This window comes from Gymnoscopelus braueri (assembly GCF_963280865.1).
Source record: "Gymnoscopelus braueri genome assembly, chromosome: 7".
Taxonomy (NCBI): Eukaryota; Metazoa; Chordata; class Actinopteri; order Myctophiformes; family Myctophidae; genus Gymnoscopelus; species Gymnoscopelus braueri.
Window position 1 is genome coordinate 47,300,244 of NC_137608.1, and position 16,176 is coordinate 47,316,419.

The 16,176-nt window shown below is 42.7% G+C and overlaps 1 protein-coding gene across 1 annotated transcript in view; it reads right to left on the reverse strand.

Moving 5' to 3' along the window:
* LOC308089081 (uncharacterized protein) overlaps nt 1-6,775 on the reverse strand; it is a gene marked incomplete at its 5' end in the record, with an annotated part of 18,201 nt that extends 11,426 nt beyond the window's left edge. The window contains 3 exon segments of the mRNA XM_080433653.1: nt 286-1,900; nt 5,527-6,232; nt 6,235-6,775. Coding sequence (XP_080289779.1) covers nt 286-1,900; nt 5,527-6,232; nt 6,235-6,775 — 2,862 coding nt within the window.
* Between the last annotated feature and the right edge of the window lie 9,401 nt (nt 6,776-16,176).

Genomic DNA, 16,176 nt, shown 5'->3' on the forward strand with positions numbered 1-16,176 from the left:
TGCTAAAAAAAATCAGTTTTTATAGGTTAAAAACTAATTCAAACGTTTTTTCAAATATAATTTCATTAAAAAATATATTTAGAGGGAAATAAATACTTTTAAGTAGTAAAAATGAATTGAAGTTCTCAAAATATAATTGTTAGAACATTTAATTTAACAATAAGATGGATGTGAGAGTTTGATGAAAAAAAGCTAACATGAGCCTTAAATATAAACACTTTAGTCTTAAATCACAATGAATCTTTTCATGGAAAGCTGAGGATTAGTTTAATGTGTGTAAATGACAGGAGAGATGGTCAGTGGAACAGAGTTTTTACCACGATTGTTGCCACATGGATTGAAGAATGGATAGAGTTTCTCAGTGAAGATGCAGCCAGTGAAAGAGTAAATATGAACTCTGGCCTCCACATCATAAAAGGAGACCAGACCCTCCTCATAATCCACAAACACTCCCACTTTCTGGAGCTTCTCTCTTACAGTCAGGAGGACAGGTTTAGCAGCAATCCCGTACTCATTTCCGTTCCTCAACACTATAGCCCAGTAACCGTTGTTCGGGGTCAACATGATTGTTCCCTTCCTGTCGATGGACTCTCTGGCCACTCCTAATTCCCAGTCAGTCTTCCCTTTAACTTGAATCTCATAGTAAAACCTTCCTGAGGAGAAGCTTTGTTTTCCTAAGACAGAAAAATTAGAGAATCTCTCTGTGTTGGCTGGAAGGTTCTTCTTTACATTTCCATGACTCACTTGTTTTCCATCCTCAGACAGGATGAGATAGCACTGTGCTGTATCAGGGTCCAGAGTTACATCTACTGCATATTGTTGGATCCTCCTCAGGTCATCACCCAGCTTCTTCATCTCTTTACTGAGTGTCTTCTCCAGCTGAGCCACAGTTGTCCTCACAGTCCCCACATATGAAGACTGATGGACATTGACCTTTGACCAGTCCTTGGTAGGTGGAGGGATGTTGATGGATGTGAAGTTCTGGAGGAAGTGAAGGTGGTCTTCAGTGTGTGAGAGCTGCTTCAGCTCAGACCTTCTCTTATTTAACTCAGTGATTTCCTGTTCCAGCTCTTTAATGAAGCCTTCAGCCTGTTTTTGTGTTTCTTTCTGCTTCTCTTCAATCACATCAATGACCTCAGCCTGGCTTCTCTCAATACAGCTCACCAGAGCAGTGAAGACCTGCACACTGTCTGCTATCTCTCTGTTTGCATCTTTATTGCTGAGATCTACTGAGTGTTTGACCTGCTGAATCTTCTCTTGTCTCTCCTGGATCATCTGCTGAACTTCAGCCTCTGTCTTTCCCAACTCTGCCTTCTTTCCTTCATATTCCTCTTTCAGAGATACAATGTTATGTAATTTGTGGTCTGACTCAGTGCAGAACTGACAAACACACATGTGGTCAGTCTTACAGAACAGCTCCAGAGGTCTGTCATGTTTCTTACACATAATGTCTTCCAGGTTCTTCACAGGATCGATTAGTTTGTGTCGTTTTAGCGTAGTGACTCTCTGATGAGGCTCCAGGTGAGTCTCACAGTAGGATGTCAGACACACCAGACAGGACTTAAGAGCCTTGAGCTTGGTCTCAGTGCAGATGTCACATGACACTTCATCTGGTTTAGCAGGTTCCTGGATTGCGTTGGAAGTTCTTTTCAGCTGCTTTGACTTCCTGAACTGATCAACCATCTCAGAAATGAAAGTATTGACAAAGATCTCTGGTCTATTATAGAACCTTTTGTTACACAGTGGACACAGACATACATCATTAGTGTCCCAGTAATGTGTGATGCAGGTTTTGCAGTAGTTGTGTCCACATTGAGTGGAGATTGGATCAGTGAACACATCCAGACAGATAGAACACAGGAACTGCTCTTCACATAGGAGACTGCTGGCAGACGCCATTTATACACACTGAGAACAAAAGTGAAAGTCAAGTCAGTTTTATTTGTAGCACATTTCATACCAGTTAGACTTAATGCACTTCACATAAAAAAAACTATTACAACCAAAGAACAGCGACCCTCTCTCTCTCACTCTCTCACTCTCTCACTCACTCACTCACTCACTCACTCACTCACTCACTCACACGCACACACACACACACACACTCACTCTTTCTCTCTCCCCCACTAACTCTCTCTCTCTCTCTCTCTCACACACACGCGCGCACACACACACACACACACACACACACACACACACACACACACACACACACACATATATATATATATACAGTAGAACCACATGAAATAAGAACCACAAGTTAAAAACACATACGTTTTTGGTCTGTATTCTGTACAGAAAAGCTTATGTAGCCTATATGCTCACCTGTCAATGTCTGTAAGTCCTTTCTGTTTATTAAGAATCCTGTTGATTTGAAGTGTAGTTGTTATAAGAGAACGTAGCTCTGTTGTCAGACACACTGCTGTGGTTTTAACTTTCGTTTTTGATACGTCATTGAGATTATGTAACAGCAGCAGTTAACCCTTAACTGGTGTCGTCTTTCATGATGTGACAAAGTGCAGATAAAGTGCAGATAAAGTGCAGAACACAAACACACACCCCCACACACCCCCCCCACACACACACACACACACACACACACACACACACACACACACACACACACACACACACACAGACACACAGACACACAGACACACACACACACACACACACACACACACACAATTTAGGGCCTAACTCTACAGTATTAGGATGAAGATCCTGTGAGTATCGAAACGTCAACTCAATAAAGTGATCTTTTATCTTGAAGACGGTGTGGTGTGGGCTCTACCTCTTTAAATATGAGTTTCTTTAGTCTAAAACCCACTGTCGATGTGTGTGTGTAATTATGTATGCCTTTGCAGAATAGGCCAAGACTGTTCAAAGAGTCTTGAAGCCTTAGACACAACATGAGTACCTTCGCTTGTATGTAAATAACATGGACATTATTAGAAAAGGTTATAATTACTAGACCATACCCGGTGAAGTGCGCAGGCAAAAGTAGTTGCAAACGTGGGGTTATTGCACGTCCCGTTGCGGCCCCCCCCGCCGGAGCCGTCCCACACACACACCCTCATGCGGCCAGAGCCGTTTCCCCGCCACACACACACACACACACACACACACACACACACACACACACACACACACACACACACACACACACACACACACACACACACACACACACACACACACACACACACACACACACACACACACACACACACACACACACACACACAGGGGTACATCCTCATGCGGCCAGAGCTGTCCCCCGTCGCGAACACACATACGCAGCCGTCACGCGAACACAAATAATGTACATTTTGACACATGCCTCCCCAACGTGCATGCGCACGTGATTGTCCGCGCATACACGGCCGCGGAGCCGAGTGTTCTGTGCGTGCAACAGTGTAACGCAGTGGGGCTGTAGATGCGACGCATGCGCAGTTTGAGCAGCCAGCATAAGCATGGCGACATTCTTTGACACAAAAATGCGAATAAACAGCTGAGATTTAGTGATATCAAAAAACAGGCTTCGCAGTTCCATGCACATGGTAATGGTCAATGGCTGTGCGCAATTTGAGATCATTAGCTCCAGGCACTGAGGAGAACCGGGCAGAACATTTTTGGGCTCACAGGTTCGGCCTCACAGGTTTGGTCTCAGAGGTTTGTGGAATTATAGGAAGATATCATTTCCTATGGAACAAAATAATACATCTATCATGCCACCCTTAAAATACACCCTGCCACCCTCTCACTACCTAAGGTATTATTATCTATAATCAACACTTTCAGCAGTAATGTCAAATACAAAAGTTGAAGATTTAGGATTAAAAGAGGTTTATTTATAAAAATAGAAAGAGGTTTTATTTTCCCCTCAACATACAAGTAGTACATGCGACATGTTGGTGTGACATGCTCCGCAGACTGTGCTAACAATATAATATTAGCAAACAAGCTAAAATAACTATATTATATTACATTATACTGTATTATTGATTGAGCACTTTATTGAAAATGAATTAAAAAGGATAAAAACACAAGAAAGCCCGAAGGTTTGTTTCCATTGTGGTCCTTTTGAGGCAGGGAGCAACAACACAATACAAAACAGAGACAAAACGAAATACAAAAACAAAACAAAAACATAAACATAAATTAGGTTATTTATGATACAGACATGTGAGCTTGTAGAGCGGCTATTATTGGCACACGATCAAGTATAAATCTACAAGTATAAACCAGACAAAGCTGGACCCAACCCAAGTACATACAAAGTGAGTATTTGTTTCCATTTGTATTCTCTCAGAATTCATTTAAAGGTGAAATCCATAGCATTGTAATGAATCAAATATTAATGTTAATGTTAATAGAATATAAGTAAAGCGTTCTCTTAATAAAATTAAAAAAAATTACTGAATACAAAATGAAAAAAGTGGTGTGTGACTACATACTGTAAAGTAGTTAATCATTAACATCAGCTGCATACCGTAAAAGAGTTTATTATTAACATCAGAATCATTGCATGTCTCTATAGAGACAAAGCACTGTTTCCCAAACAGTGTGTCGGGACCCATATGTGGGTCTCGGACCAATTTGTATGGGTCACGAGTGAATACCCCTTTAGTTTCCTACATTATTTGTAATTATTCTTTTTTCAAAAGGTTTAAGAAAAAAGAAAGAATTTTTTTCATAGTTTAAAGACAAATTCAAACGTTTAAAAAAATAATCCATTAAAAAAATACTCTTAAGTGGTGAAAATAGCCGATCTACAAGCTCACAACACGTTGCGATGCAACGTGTCGTAATCTTGTAGATCGGCTATTTTAACTAGTTTGGGTCCCGGGGAGACATAACATTTCTCTTTTGAGCCTCGAGCTAAAAAAGTTTGGGAACCACTGCTCTAAAGATTTTTCACCTAAAATCTTCAAAGGGGAACGCCATTTGCAAACCATATTAGTCTTTTCAGACATGTTGTTAAATGAATTAAAGTTCTTTAAATATAATTGTAAGAACATTTAATTTAACAATATTGGATGGATTTGACATTTTGATGAAAAAAGCTAACATGAACCTTAAATATACACACTTGTCTTAAATCACAATTAATTTTTCATGGAAAGCTGAGGATTAGTTTAATTTGTGTAATTGACAGGAGAGATCGTCAGAGGAATTACCCTTAATGTTGTTATGTGGATTGAAGAGTGGATAGAGTTTTTCAGTGAAGGTGCAGCCAGTAAAAGAGTAAATATAAACTCTGGCCTCCACATCATAAAAGGAGACCAGACCCTCCTCATAATCCACAAACACTCCCACTTTCTGGAGCTTCTCTCTTACAGTGAGGAGGACAGGAGGGTCAGCAGCAGCCCTGTACTCATTTCCTTTCATCAACCCTATAGTCCAGTAACCATTGTTTGGGACCAATGTGCATGCTCCCTTCCTGTCGATGGACTCTCTGGCCACTCCTAAAGTCCAGTCAGTCTTCCCTTTAACTTGAATCTCATATCTCAGTAAAACCTCCCTGAGGAGAAGCTTTGTTTTCCTAAGACAGAAAACCTATTAGAGAATCTCCCTGTGTTGTCTGGAAGGTTCTTCTTTACATTTCCATGACTCACTTGTTTTCCATCCTCAGACAGGATGAGTTCACAGTGTGCTGTATCAGGGTCCAGAGTTACATCCACTGCATATTGCTGGATCCTCCTCAGCTCATCACCCAGCTTCTTCATCTCTTTACTGAGTGTCTTCTCCAGCTGAGCCACAGCTGTCCTCACAGTCCCCACATATGAAGACTGATGGACATTGACCTTTGTCCAGTTGTTGGTGGGTGGAGGGATGTTGATGGATGTGAGGTTCTGGAGGAAGTGGAGGTGGTCTTCAGTGTGTGAGAGCTGCTTCAGCTCAGAGCTTCTCTTCTTTAACTCAGTGATTTCCTTTTCCAGCTCTTTAATGAAGCCTTCAGCCTGTTTCTGTGTTTCTGTCTGCTTCTCTTCAATCAGATTTATGACCTCAGCCTGGCTTCTCTCAATACAGCTCACCAGAGCAGTGAAGACCTGCACACTGTCTGCTATCTCTCTGTCTGCATCTTTCTTGCTGAGCTCTACTGAGTGTTTAACCTCCTGAATCTTCTCTTGTCTCTCCTGGATCATCTTCTGAACTTCAGCCTCTGTCTTTCCCAGCTCTGCCTTCTTTCCTTCATATTCCTCTTTCAGAGATGTAATTCGAACCTGTGGTCTGACTCAGTGCAGAACTGACAAACACACATGTGGTCAGTCTTACAGAACAGCTCCAGAGGTCTGTCATGTTTCTTACACATAATGTTTTCCAGGTTCTTCACAGGATCAATTAGTTTGTGTCGCTTTAACGGTGTGGATGTCTGATGAGGATCCAGGTGAGTCTCACAGTAAGAGGCCAGACACACCAGACAGGACTTAAGAGCCTTGAGCTTGGTCTCAGTGCAGACGTCACATGACACTTCATCTGGTTTAGCAGGTTCCTGAGTCGTGTTGGAGATTTTTTGCAGCTGCTTTGACTTCATGAACTGATCAACCATCTCAGAAATGAAAGTATTGACAAAGATCTCTGGTCTTTTATAGAACCTTTTGTTACACAGTGGACACAGACATACATCACTAGTGTCCCAGTAATGTGTGATGCAGGTTTTGCAGTAGTTGTGTCCACATGGAGTGGAGATTGGATCAGTGAACACATCCAGACAGATAGAACACAGGAACTGCTCTTCAGACAGGAGACTGCTGGCAGATGCCATTCCTACACAATGATAAGTAAGGAATAAAGTCAAGTTAGCTATATATATAGCACAGTTTAGTTTAGTTTAGTCTCTCTCTCTCTCTCTCTCTCTCTCTCTCTCTCTCTCTCTCTCTCTCTCTCTCTCTCTCTCTCTCTCTCTCTCTCTCTCTCTCTCTCTCTCTCTCTCTCTCTCTCTCTCTCTCTCTCTCTCTCTCTCTCTCTCTCTCTCTCTCTCACAAAGACGTATACGGTTTTCTAGGTATCAACAAATTAAAACAGCAATTCCCTTAAATAATTGTTTTTTATGATATCATTGGACTGTCACTTATTTCCTAATAATATACATATACATAAATATATACATATACATATACGTTTTTTATCACGTGATTGAGATTGGCCCACACCTCGTAGAAGTTAACCCTTCATTGGCAACTTTCTTGCTTTGATAAATTTGAAAAGTGCAGAATAGAAATGTAAATATGTGCCATAGTTACGTTTTATTCTCAATTCATTTTATTGTTTTATGTTGTCTGATATGAGCGGAAATCATTATTTTGATATTTGCAAACAAAAGTTTGTTCAGCATTCCTTAGGCAACCCTTGTTCAACTGCCTTTGTATGTGTTATCAACCACGTTTTGGATCAAAGTCCTTCAAATGTTGCTTCATAGCACACTTTGTACTGGAGGGAGGCTGTTAAGCTGTATAGTTTGTGAGCTGTATTCTAGTATACACAGGTTGTCTGATAAGTAATAATAAAATGTTTTAAATGGGACAATAAATCAGATCATATGAAGTATCTAATTGTATGAATTGTACCTGAGTAGTCTTTGCACTAGATACTGTATGTTCTTGCTCTTATACTCAAGTAACTATTTGGATGACTACTTTTACTTGTATACGAGTCATTGTTTTAAGTTAACATTTCTTTTACTTGAGTACAGTTTTTGGCTATCAGTTACAAGGCGACTGTTCAGACGAAGGTTGCCCACAAATGTTGATGCAGAGAAACACATTTAGTTTCCTCATGGCTATAGAATCAAGAGGTGCTGAAACAGGAATAGCTCAGTATATATAAGAGCTTAATCAATCAATTAATGTGTTAAATATGATCTGTTGATGAATTTAATACATAGGACCACAATGGAAACAAGGCCCCAGGACTTTTTTGTGTCATCCTTTTAGTCTAAAAGTGCTGTTAGTTAAATGGAGCAGTTGCATGGAGATTGAATCCTTTAACAATGAGGAAGAGGAGAGGGAGCACTGAGCAGGAATGAGAAGGGAGGGAGGAAAGACAGACAGACAGACAGACAGGTGGAGGAAATAGAAACAGAAAGGGACAGCGTAGAGTTATACAATATGAGCGCACAGCAGGAGTTTGCCACCACACATACCGTACATACAGTCCGTTCTCATAAAGAGCACAGCGGCGTGGTCCAATCTGAATCTCATGCCTCAGTGGGCTGTTTGGTGCATTTTGCATGCCGGGCCGGAACGCAAGGCCAACCCTGCGAAAAAAAGAAAAGAAAAAAAAATCTTGTTTCTCATTGATGCTGTTGCTCCTTCAATTTCATGCACATATGCACATTCTGCTGCACTCACTACACAAACCAATGTGCATGCTCCCCCAACCCCACCCCCACCGATGTCCGCTGTCTCTCTAAACCAGTGATTCTCAAACTCATTTTTTTATTTCAAGGACCCCCATAACTCTGAGAGAGTACAAATGGAACCAAATGGACCTGTAATGGTCCAACTCGGAGTCAGAACTAAAATGTGGAGAAGCAGTTTAGTTTTTAATGCACCACAAATCCGGAACAAACTCCCAGAAAACCCGACAGGTCTGCTACAATTCTCAGTTAAATCAAAGATAAAGGCTGTTCTGTTTGCTACTACCTCTTGCTTTTTACTCATTTCTTCTGTTATGACCCAGCTTAGGGGTCACCAGGTGCAACACAAAACTCCCTCCTTCCTAGTCCAGCCAGCCAACACCAGGTGAAAACCAACAGAGACAGGGCCGGACTGGGACCAAAATTCGGCCCTGGCATTTTGGCCCAGACAGGCCCACCATAACCGGCCCGCAGATAGCAGACGCACCACCGCAATTTTCCACGCCGGCGCCGACTCCCCCATCCTCAAGCCAGATCTCCTAGCCTAGTTTATTTTTAGATTTGAAAACAGGGGTAAAATGACCTCAGGGTGGGCCCCTGGACATAAAAACCTAATCAGAATAAAGTCTTACCCTTACCTTTATCATAAAGAAAATAAAAGCACAGGGATCTTACTATGTCTAACAAAAGAAAAAAGAAAAACGAACAAATGAGTAACAAAAAAACAAAGGCCACCACCCCTACACTACCACATGTTAACACTATCAAGTCTAACAAACACTGAGACAGTGGTTTCAAACTTTTTCATGTCAAGGACCCCCAAAATGATTGTGATTCTTCTCGAACCCGACCCTAACCGGCTCTAACCGACGTTTTCGGGCCGAGCCGGCCGCAAATGTATGCCAATTACTCGGGGCCGGGCCGAGCCTCGGGCTACATGATAAAAAATGTTAATGAAAAAAGTATCTATTATGAAGATGCTGCTGACGCCGATGACTGGCGTTTCACTTTTACTCTGTGACTGGAGTGGAGGGAGGCTCAGTCAGGGCTACAGGGCACACACAAAGTGACAGTCTGTCAGGCAGCGAGAAGTTGCTGCTATGCTGGCCTGGGCAGCATGCTGCTTTGATATTGGATCCTCCTCCCGATTTATACTTAAATGCAGGCTGGTGTTGCGCACCAAATAGCCATTCAATCTACAAGCCCACTGAAGTCTACAATGCATCAGGATCCAACACGTTTGGAACTTGTAGATCGGTTTCTTAAACGGCCATAAATCAGGCAATGGCAGAGGATGATCCAATTGGTGGGCGTGTACAGCCATAGGTTAACAGGTCAGAGCAGATCTGCAAGCCCGGGATAGAAGACAGATGAACACGTTTCGGGTGTGTAGGTCTGCTGCTGTGTTCGGCGCGACACCATTGAAGGACGAAATATAAATGACACAGCCAGCAGCAGCAGTGTCTCCCTGACGGTCAGGGAGAGAAGGAGAGAGAGAGAATGAGTCAATGAGAGATGCGTGACAAGTTGACAACAGGGGTTTAACCGTAAGCTTTAGCCTATTTTGTGCAGAACTTACTAACTTGTAACTTACCATGTTCTATGAACATTGAGAACTCTAATTGTGATGCTATTAACCAATTATGCTGGGGACCACCTGGAACCTCTCCAACTTTGAGAACTACATACACTGAGGCACAGCATACTAGTGTGTTCAGAAGGAAAACATCCATGTACTATATGCATGGTGACAGCCATCTTTATAGTTGAGCCATGGTCACAGCAACCAATCACCAGCCAAGTTCCACCAACTAGTTAGCCAATCACACTCAGCCACAATCAGTCACCACTCACACCAGCTGGTAACCAATAACTAAATCAGCACCACTCAGTCAAGAGGGGAAAAGACATGCACACTGCTCAGGGCAAGACACCACAAAGGGAAATACACATATGGCCCAATGCATAACACCTCTGCACTGTCATTTTATTGTGTCGTCTTTCTGTTGTTTTTGTTTTAGTTTTTTAGCTTATTCTCGTTTTTAATTTAATTCAAATGTCCTTTTATGTGGTTCTTTTGTTTGTCATAATGATCTGTGTCTTTATGTGTTAATGCTTAATGTTTTTTGTGTAAAGTACTGTATGAATTCCCTTGCTTCAGCCGAGGCAGTGAGTCAATAGCACAGCAGAACAATGCAATCCCTGTGTAATCCAACAACCCTGATAAACACACAGAAAGGCAGTGTGTGTGTGTGTGTGTGTGTGTGTGTGTGTGTGTGTGTGTGTGTGTGTGTGTGTGTGTGTGTGTGTGTGTGTGTGTGTGTGTGTGTGTGTGTGTGTGTGTGTGTGTGTGTGTGTCAAGGACAAACATGCTTAGTCATCGATATAAATGTCAGTTTAATGAACTCAAACCTTGGGAAAATCAACACTTAACCATACACACATCAACATACACACACACACAGACCAATTAGGCCATTATTCACTGTACACTTCATACACACACATTTGGATTATTACAAATCATATTAAAAACTCATATCCCATTGAAACCCATTTTATAGAGATCCCCCCCCCACACACACACACACACACACACACACACACACACACACACACGCACGCAACACACGCACGCACGCACGCACGCACGCACGCACGCACGCACGCACGCACGCACGCACGCACGCACGCACGCACGCACGCACGCACTTTATTTTCATACAGGAAGGCCATTTGGTACAAGCTTACAAATCACAGGCCCAGATTCACTATTGTGTGTTGCAAGCAACAGAAAAGATCCACTTTGCATCTGGTAGGGCTGCATGTATGCAAATGTAAATATGATAATTCAGCGCACAGCGCTACATTGCATGGGTCGTGCAAATCTAAACTGCAGCCTGTTCGCCAATACTTTTCAACTGTAGGCTAAGTCCTTTAAGCCAGTTCGCCGTCAGCACAAATAAGAACCTTTTAACCTCATGAATGCTAGCGTCTCCATTCTGGCAATGTCATAATACAGTAGGAGAACATTCGGGAAAAACTTTGTGAACATTTGGCGACAATAGCAGATCTACAAGCTCACAGCGCGTCGTGATGCAACTTACAATGCAAGCTTGTAGATGTTCGGCTAAGAGATTTGGTGTAAAGGGAAAATGGGATGGGACAATGTATCAAAAAAGTTAAAAGGCCTATAGGATTTATGTGGTTACGTTAACCACTTAAACCTGCAGCATCCTTATTGTGGGGAAGGCTTTCGCAGAAAATAGCAGATTGACAAGCTCACAACAGCGAAAGCTTTCCCCACAATAACAGAAAACAGAAAATACACTAGTATATAGCCCTGAGGGACTCCTGTCAACCATAATGGGGTTTAAGTGGTTAACTACTGTACCTCTTCATCGCATCCCTTCAAACTTAGAGCACAATCATTCAATCCTTATCTTTGTCGTGTGCGCGCGCGTGTGTATGTGTGCGTGCGTGTGCGTGTGCGCGTGCGCGTGTGTGTTTGTGCATGTGCGTGCACGTGCGTGTCTGTGTGTCCTGCATATCTCGAAAATCATCCAAAATAGATCAAATAGCCTCATATGCTCACAACGTGATCTGCTATTTTCACTATGATTCGTGCTGCGCTATGAACTTGTAGATCTGCTATTTTTGGAAAATCGTGAAAATGTGCGCTAATCTTTGTATATAATATATTCAAAGATTAGCGCACATTTTCACGTTAACTAAAATTTTCATTTGAGTTAAAAATGTTTGTTGAAATGTATATTATACCTTTCAATAAACATTTTTAACTCAAATCTTTTCGTCCGGGGGTCCCCCAGCACTAAACATTTTCTGATGGCGGTCCGCAGTCAAATACATATAATTTTGGGGGTCCTCTACACGTAAAGGTTTGAGAACTAATGACCTAGACACATCATTGCAGGAACCATACCCTGATACCTTCTGTTTCCCAGGCGACTTACCTCTCTACTCATTCAGCTAATATGGCCGCACCCACGTCACACACAGCTCTGTAAAGCTCTCTCTCCTGGTCTACGTCCCTCTGTCTTTAATTCCCAGTCAGGGAACAAGGGACAGCAGGAACATGATAGACAATTTACAGACAGGCATGCCTCAGACTACTAAATCAACTGGGACATGTCTGGACATGCATATGTGTGAGAGAGATGAGGGAGATGGAGATAATACGTGACGAGTGTGTGTGTGTGTGTGTGTGTGTGTGTGCGTGTGCGTGCGTGCATGCGTGTGTGTGCGTGCGTGCGTGCGTGCGTGCGTGCGTGCACGCATGCGTGCGTGCGTGTGTGTGTGTTGGTTTGTGTGTGCACGTGTGTATCATGGCAGGGCATTATTCTTACCCTCATAGCAATATTTGCCATCATGCGTGAATCTACACACACAGTAGCCTATGTAGATTCTTGGAGCCTTTCCGAAGCCAATTCTCCCCGAATGTTCCCCTATTATGACTACTAAGGTTCATGTGTATTTTTGGACTATATCGCAATGTATGAAACATGTTTTGTGAGTTCTAAGTGACATTGACCTTTGACCCCCACATTCTAATTAGTTCATCCTTGGGTCCAAGGTGACATTTGTGCAAAACTTGAAGTTTTAGCTCCTTATGTCTCTCCCTGCTCTTTTATTATCTCACTGACATGGGGAGAGGCTGAGAATGATGGAGAGAGAGAGAGAGAGAGAGAGAGAGAGAGAGAGAGAGAGAGAGAGAGAGAGAGAGAGAGAGAGAGAGAGAGAGAGAGAGAGAGAGAGAGAGAGACTTTAGAATTTAGTGACACATATATGAGTGGGGCCCGGCTGAAATGCCACAAAACTTTTGATATTTGTCCAAATCTGCTTGTCAATCGTGGCATTTAATTGTAGATCTGTTTAGCTGTGGCTGGCTTCCTTCACCACCCACGGCATGTGTGTGTGTGTGTGTGTGTGTGTGTGTGTGTGTGTGTGTGTGTGTGTGTGTGTGTGTGTGTGTGTGCGCGCGTGCGCGCACACGTGCGTGCGTGTGTGTGTGTGTGTGTGTGTGTGTGTGTGTGTGAATTGCATTTGGAACGATTTCCTTGGTCACCACAAATACCTCTCCACTAGCCTACTCTAAACATACTGTAGACATCAAATGCGAAACATCAAACATTTCCTTTTGTGTTCAGACAGTCAGAAATGTATTCATCAAACAAACATGGCTACAAAATTGCCACATCTCTCTTTTCTTAATCATTATTCCATCGTTTCATCTCATTTCTTTTCCCTCTCTTTGACGGATGAACGTTAGCTTGTGCATAAGAGTAGATCCTGTATTGTATACAAACATTTTAGTTTCAAGGACGCCCATAACTCGGGTCCATTTGGTTCCTTTTGTACACTCTCAGAACTACAGACCTGTAAGGGTCTATTTGGAACCCTCTCAAGGAACCTTGAAGGTCCCTGGACCCCACTTTGAGAACCACTTAAGTAGAGAAATCGAAATGCAATGAATGGCCTCGGACGCTGGAGAAAACCAGCGCCAACAAAGCTACTGCTTTGAAAACCCATCCTGATACCATCCTGCATGAAGTAACGCCTTAAATTCATTGCACTGGCTCTGCAATGCTGTTATTTTTTCAAATTCTGAATTGTTTCCACAAAAGCGATTGATTGATTGAATACTCTATTAACAGTTTGCAAAATGCACAGAGGTAGAGTTATACAATATTGCTAAAAGGATGACACAAAAAGCCCTGAGGGTGAGGGCTTGTTTCCATTGTGGTCTATGTATTCAATTCATATAAAGACATATACTGTACTATACAAGAAATCGTCAATACTGGTAAAATACTCTTTTGAAGGAGGGTAAGGAGTCACACTTTTTGATGGCCGGTGGTGCTAGTAGGGCATTCCACATTTTGGTGGCATAAGAGTGAAATGAATTCATCCCCATGTTTGTGCCGAATCTGGGGGGAATGAGATCAGTGGAGCTCCCTCTGGTGTTGTGCCCGTGGGCGTTTCTCACTCTTTTAACCCAGCATCTGTCTAAGCAAGCTATGCAAAAAAAAAACATACATTTGTGCCCCTGATAATGTAGTTACAGTAGCCTAATAGCCTAATAGCAGACGTCCCCGAACGTCCCCTTGCCAAGGACCCCCCACATAGCCGTACCCTTGCGCTGTGTTAGCCCCCTATTGCGAAACGGCCTTAAAAAAAAGTGGTTAAACTGTCACAATAATCTTATGAATAGTACAGTAGTTGGAAGTAAAAAGCGGCATCAGAGAGAAGTCATGAATCCGACTCCTCTCCATTCCCTCCGTCACATCACATCATCAAGCCTTCCCGTTGCTCCGACGACAACCCCGCTGCGCTCGTCACATACCTGTGTTGTATTGCGTCTGTCCTGTGTGAGCATTACATCAGTCACTGGCGCCTTGTTCTTTTCCAAATAAAGTACAATAGCACTGGGAATCACATCCGCTATGAAAGTCATATATCGCCGCTGTCAGGCAGAAACCTCTTATCTCCATATTTTACCTTTTTTTTGGGTGTTTTTTCGTAAATTAACGCCCTACTTGATCATACTACAGCGTCACACAAAAGCATCAAAAGTACCAGATCGATGCGGTGCGTTTTGAGCTTGTAGATCTGCTACTTTTGCTATTTTTTTATTAGAATCCTGAAAAGTAACAGTTTTGGATGAGGTTTCCACCCGACAGAGACGATATAATGTAAGCATCAAACAACAGGTTGTCAAGGACAGTGGGGGAAAAGTACAAAGATCGAACTTTTCCTTACAGTTCCTACAGTACATGTTATATTAATGACATTCAGCAAGGGGGGGGGGGACAGAGGCTATAGCTATTTGGGGGTCCTTGGCATGGAAAGGTTTGGGAACCCCTGGTGTAGCATAGCATACTGTTGAAAGGTTTATGAAGTCACAGTGATATTGCTGTGAGTTATATACAGTATGTTTTGACAGGGTGTCTGTGTGCAAGGTGGATGTCTGTGTGTGTGTGTGTGTGTGTGTGTGTGTGTGTGTGTGTGTGTGTGTGTGTGTGTGTGTGTGGGTGTGTGTGTGTGTGTGTGTGTGGGTGTGTCTGTGGGAGCGGTAACTATTCCGCCGTCCCCTCTGCTGTCATGTGCGGAAGGTTGCAGTTATTGATTCGTCTCGTCCATGTCTACAGGAATGTTCCCATGCCTTGCATCCATCCACCCATCCATCCATCACGGCCCATCGCATAACTGCATGCATCACTCCATCATCCGCTGGCATTCTCCTCCCGCCTTCCCCTTTCCATCTACATCTTCCTCATCTTCCTCCGTTTAACCTTTACGCTTTTTTTTTACGCCGTGGCTCCTATCGAGTGAGTCGTCTAGCCTGTCTGTCTTTTGTGTCTTTTGTGTCTTTTGTGTGTGTGTGTGTGTGTGTGTGTGTGTGTGTGTGCGCGTGTGCGTGTGCGTGTGCGTGTGCGTGTGCGTGTGCGTGTGTGTGTGTGCGTGTGCTTGTGCGTGTGTGTGTGTGTGTGTGTGTGCCTCTCCGGAGCTAATAATGCAAAGCAAATTTCTTGTACACGCTGCCAATAGGCCACAGAAGCACCTTCATGAAGAATAGTTCTCCATTCTTTTGAGACAAACAGGCTCTATGCACAGCAGAAATTCCATACTAGTATTCCATACTTCCTTCATAGGTGTTACCAATGATACTAATGAATAATGATGTGGTAATGAATAATCAATTTAGTGTAACACAGTGGTTCTCAAGCTTTTTTAATTTCAAGTACACCCATAACTCTGAGAGTGCACAAATGGTTTTGTAACACCAT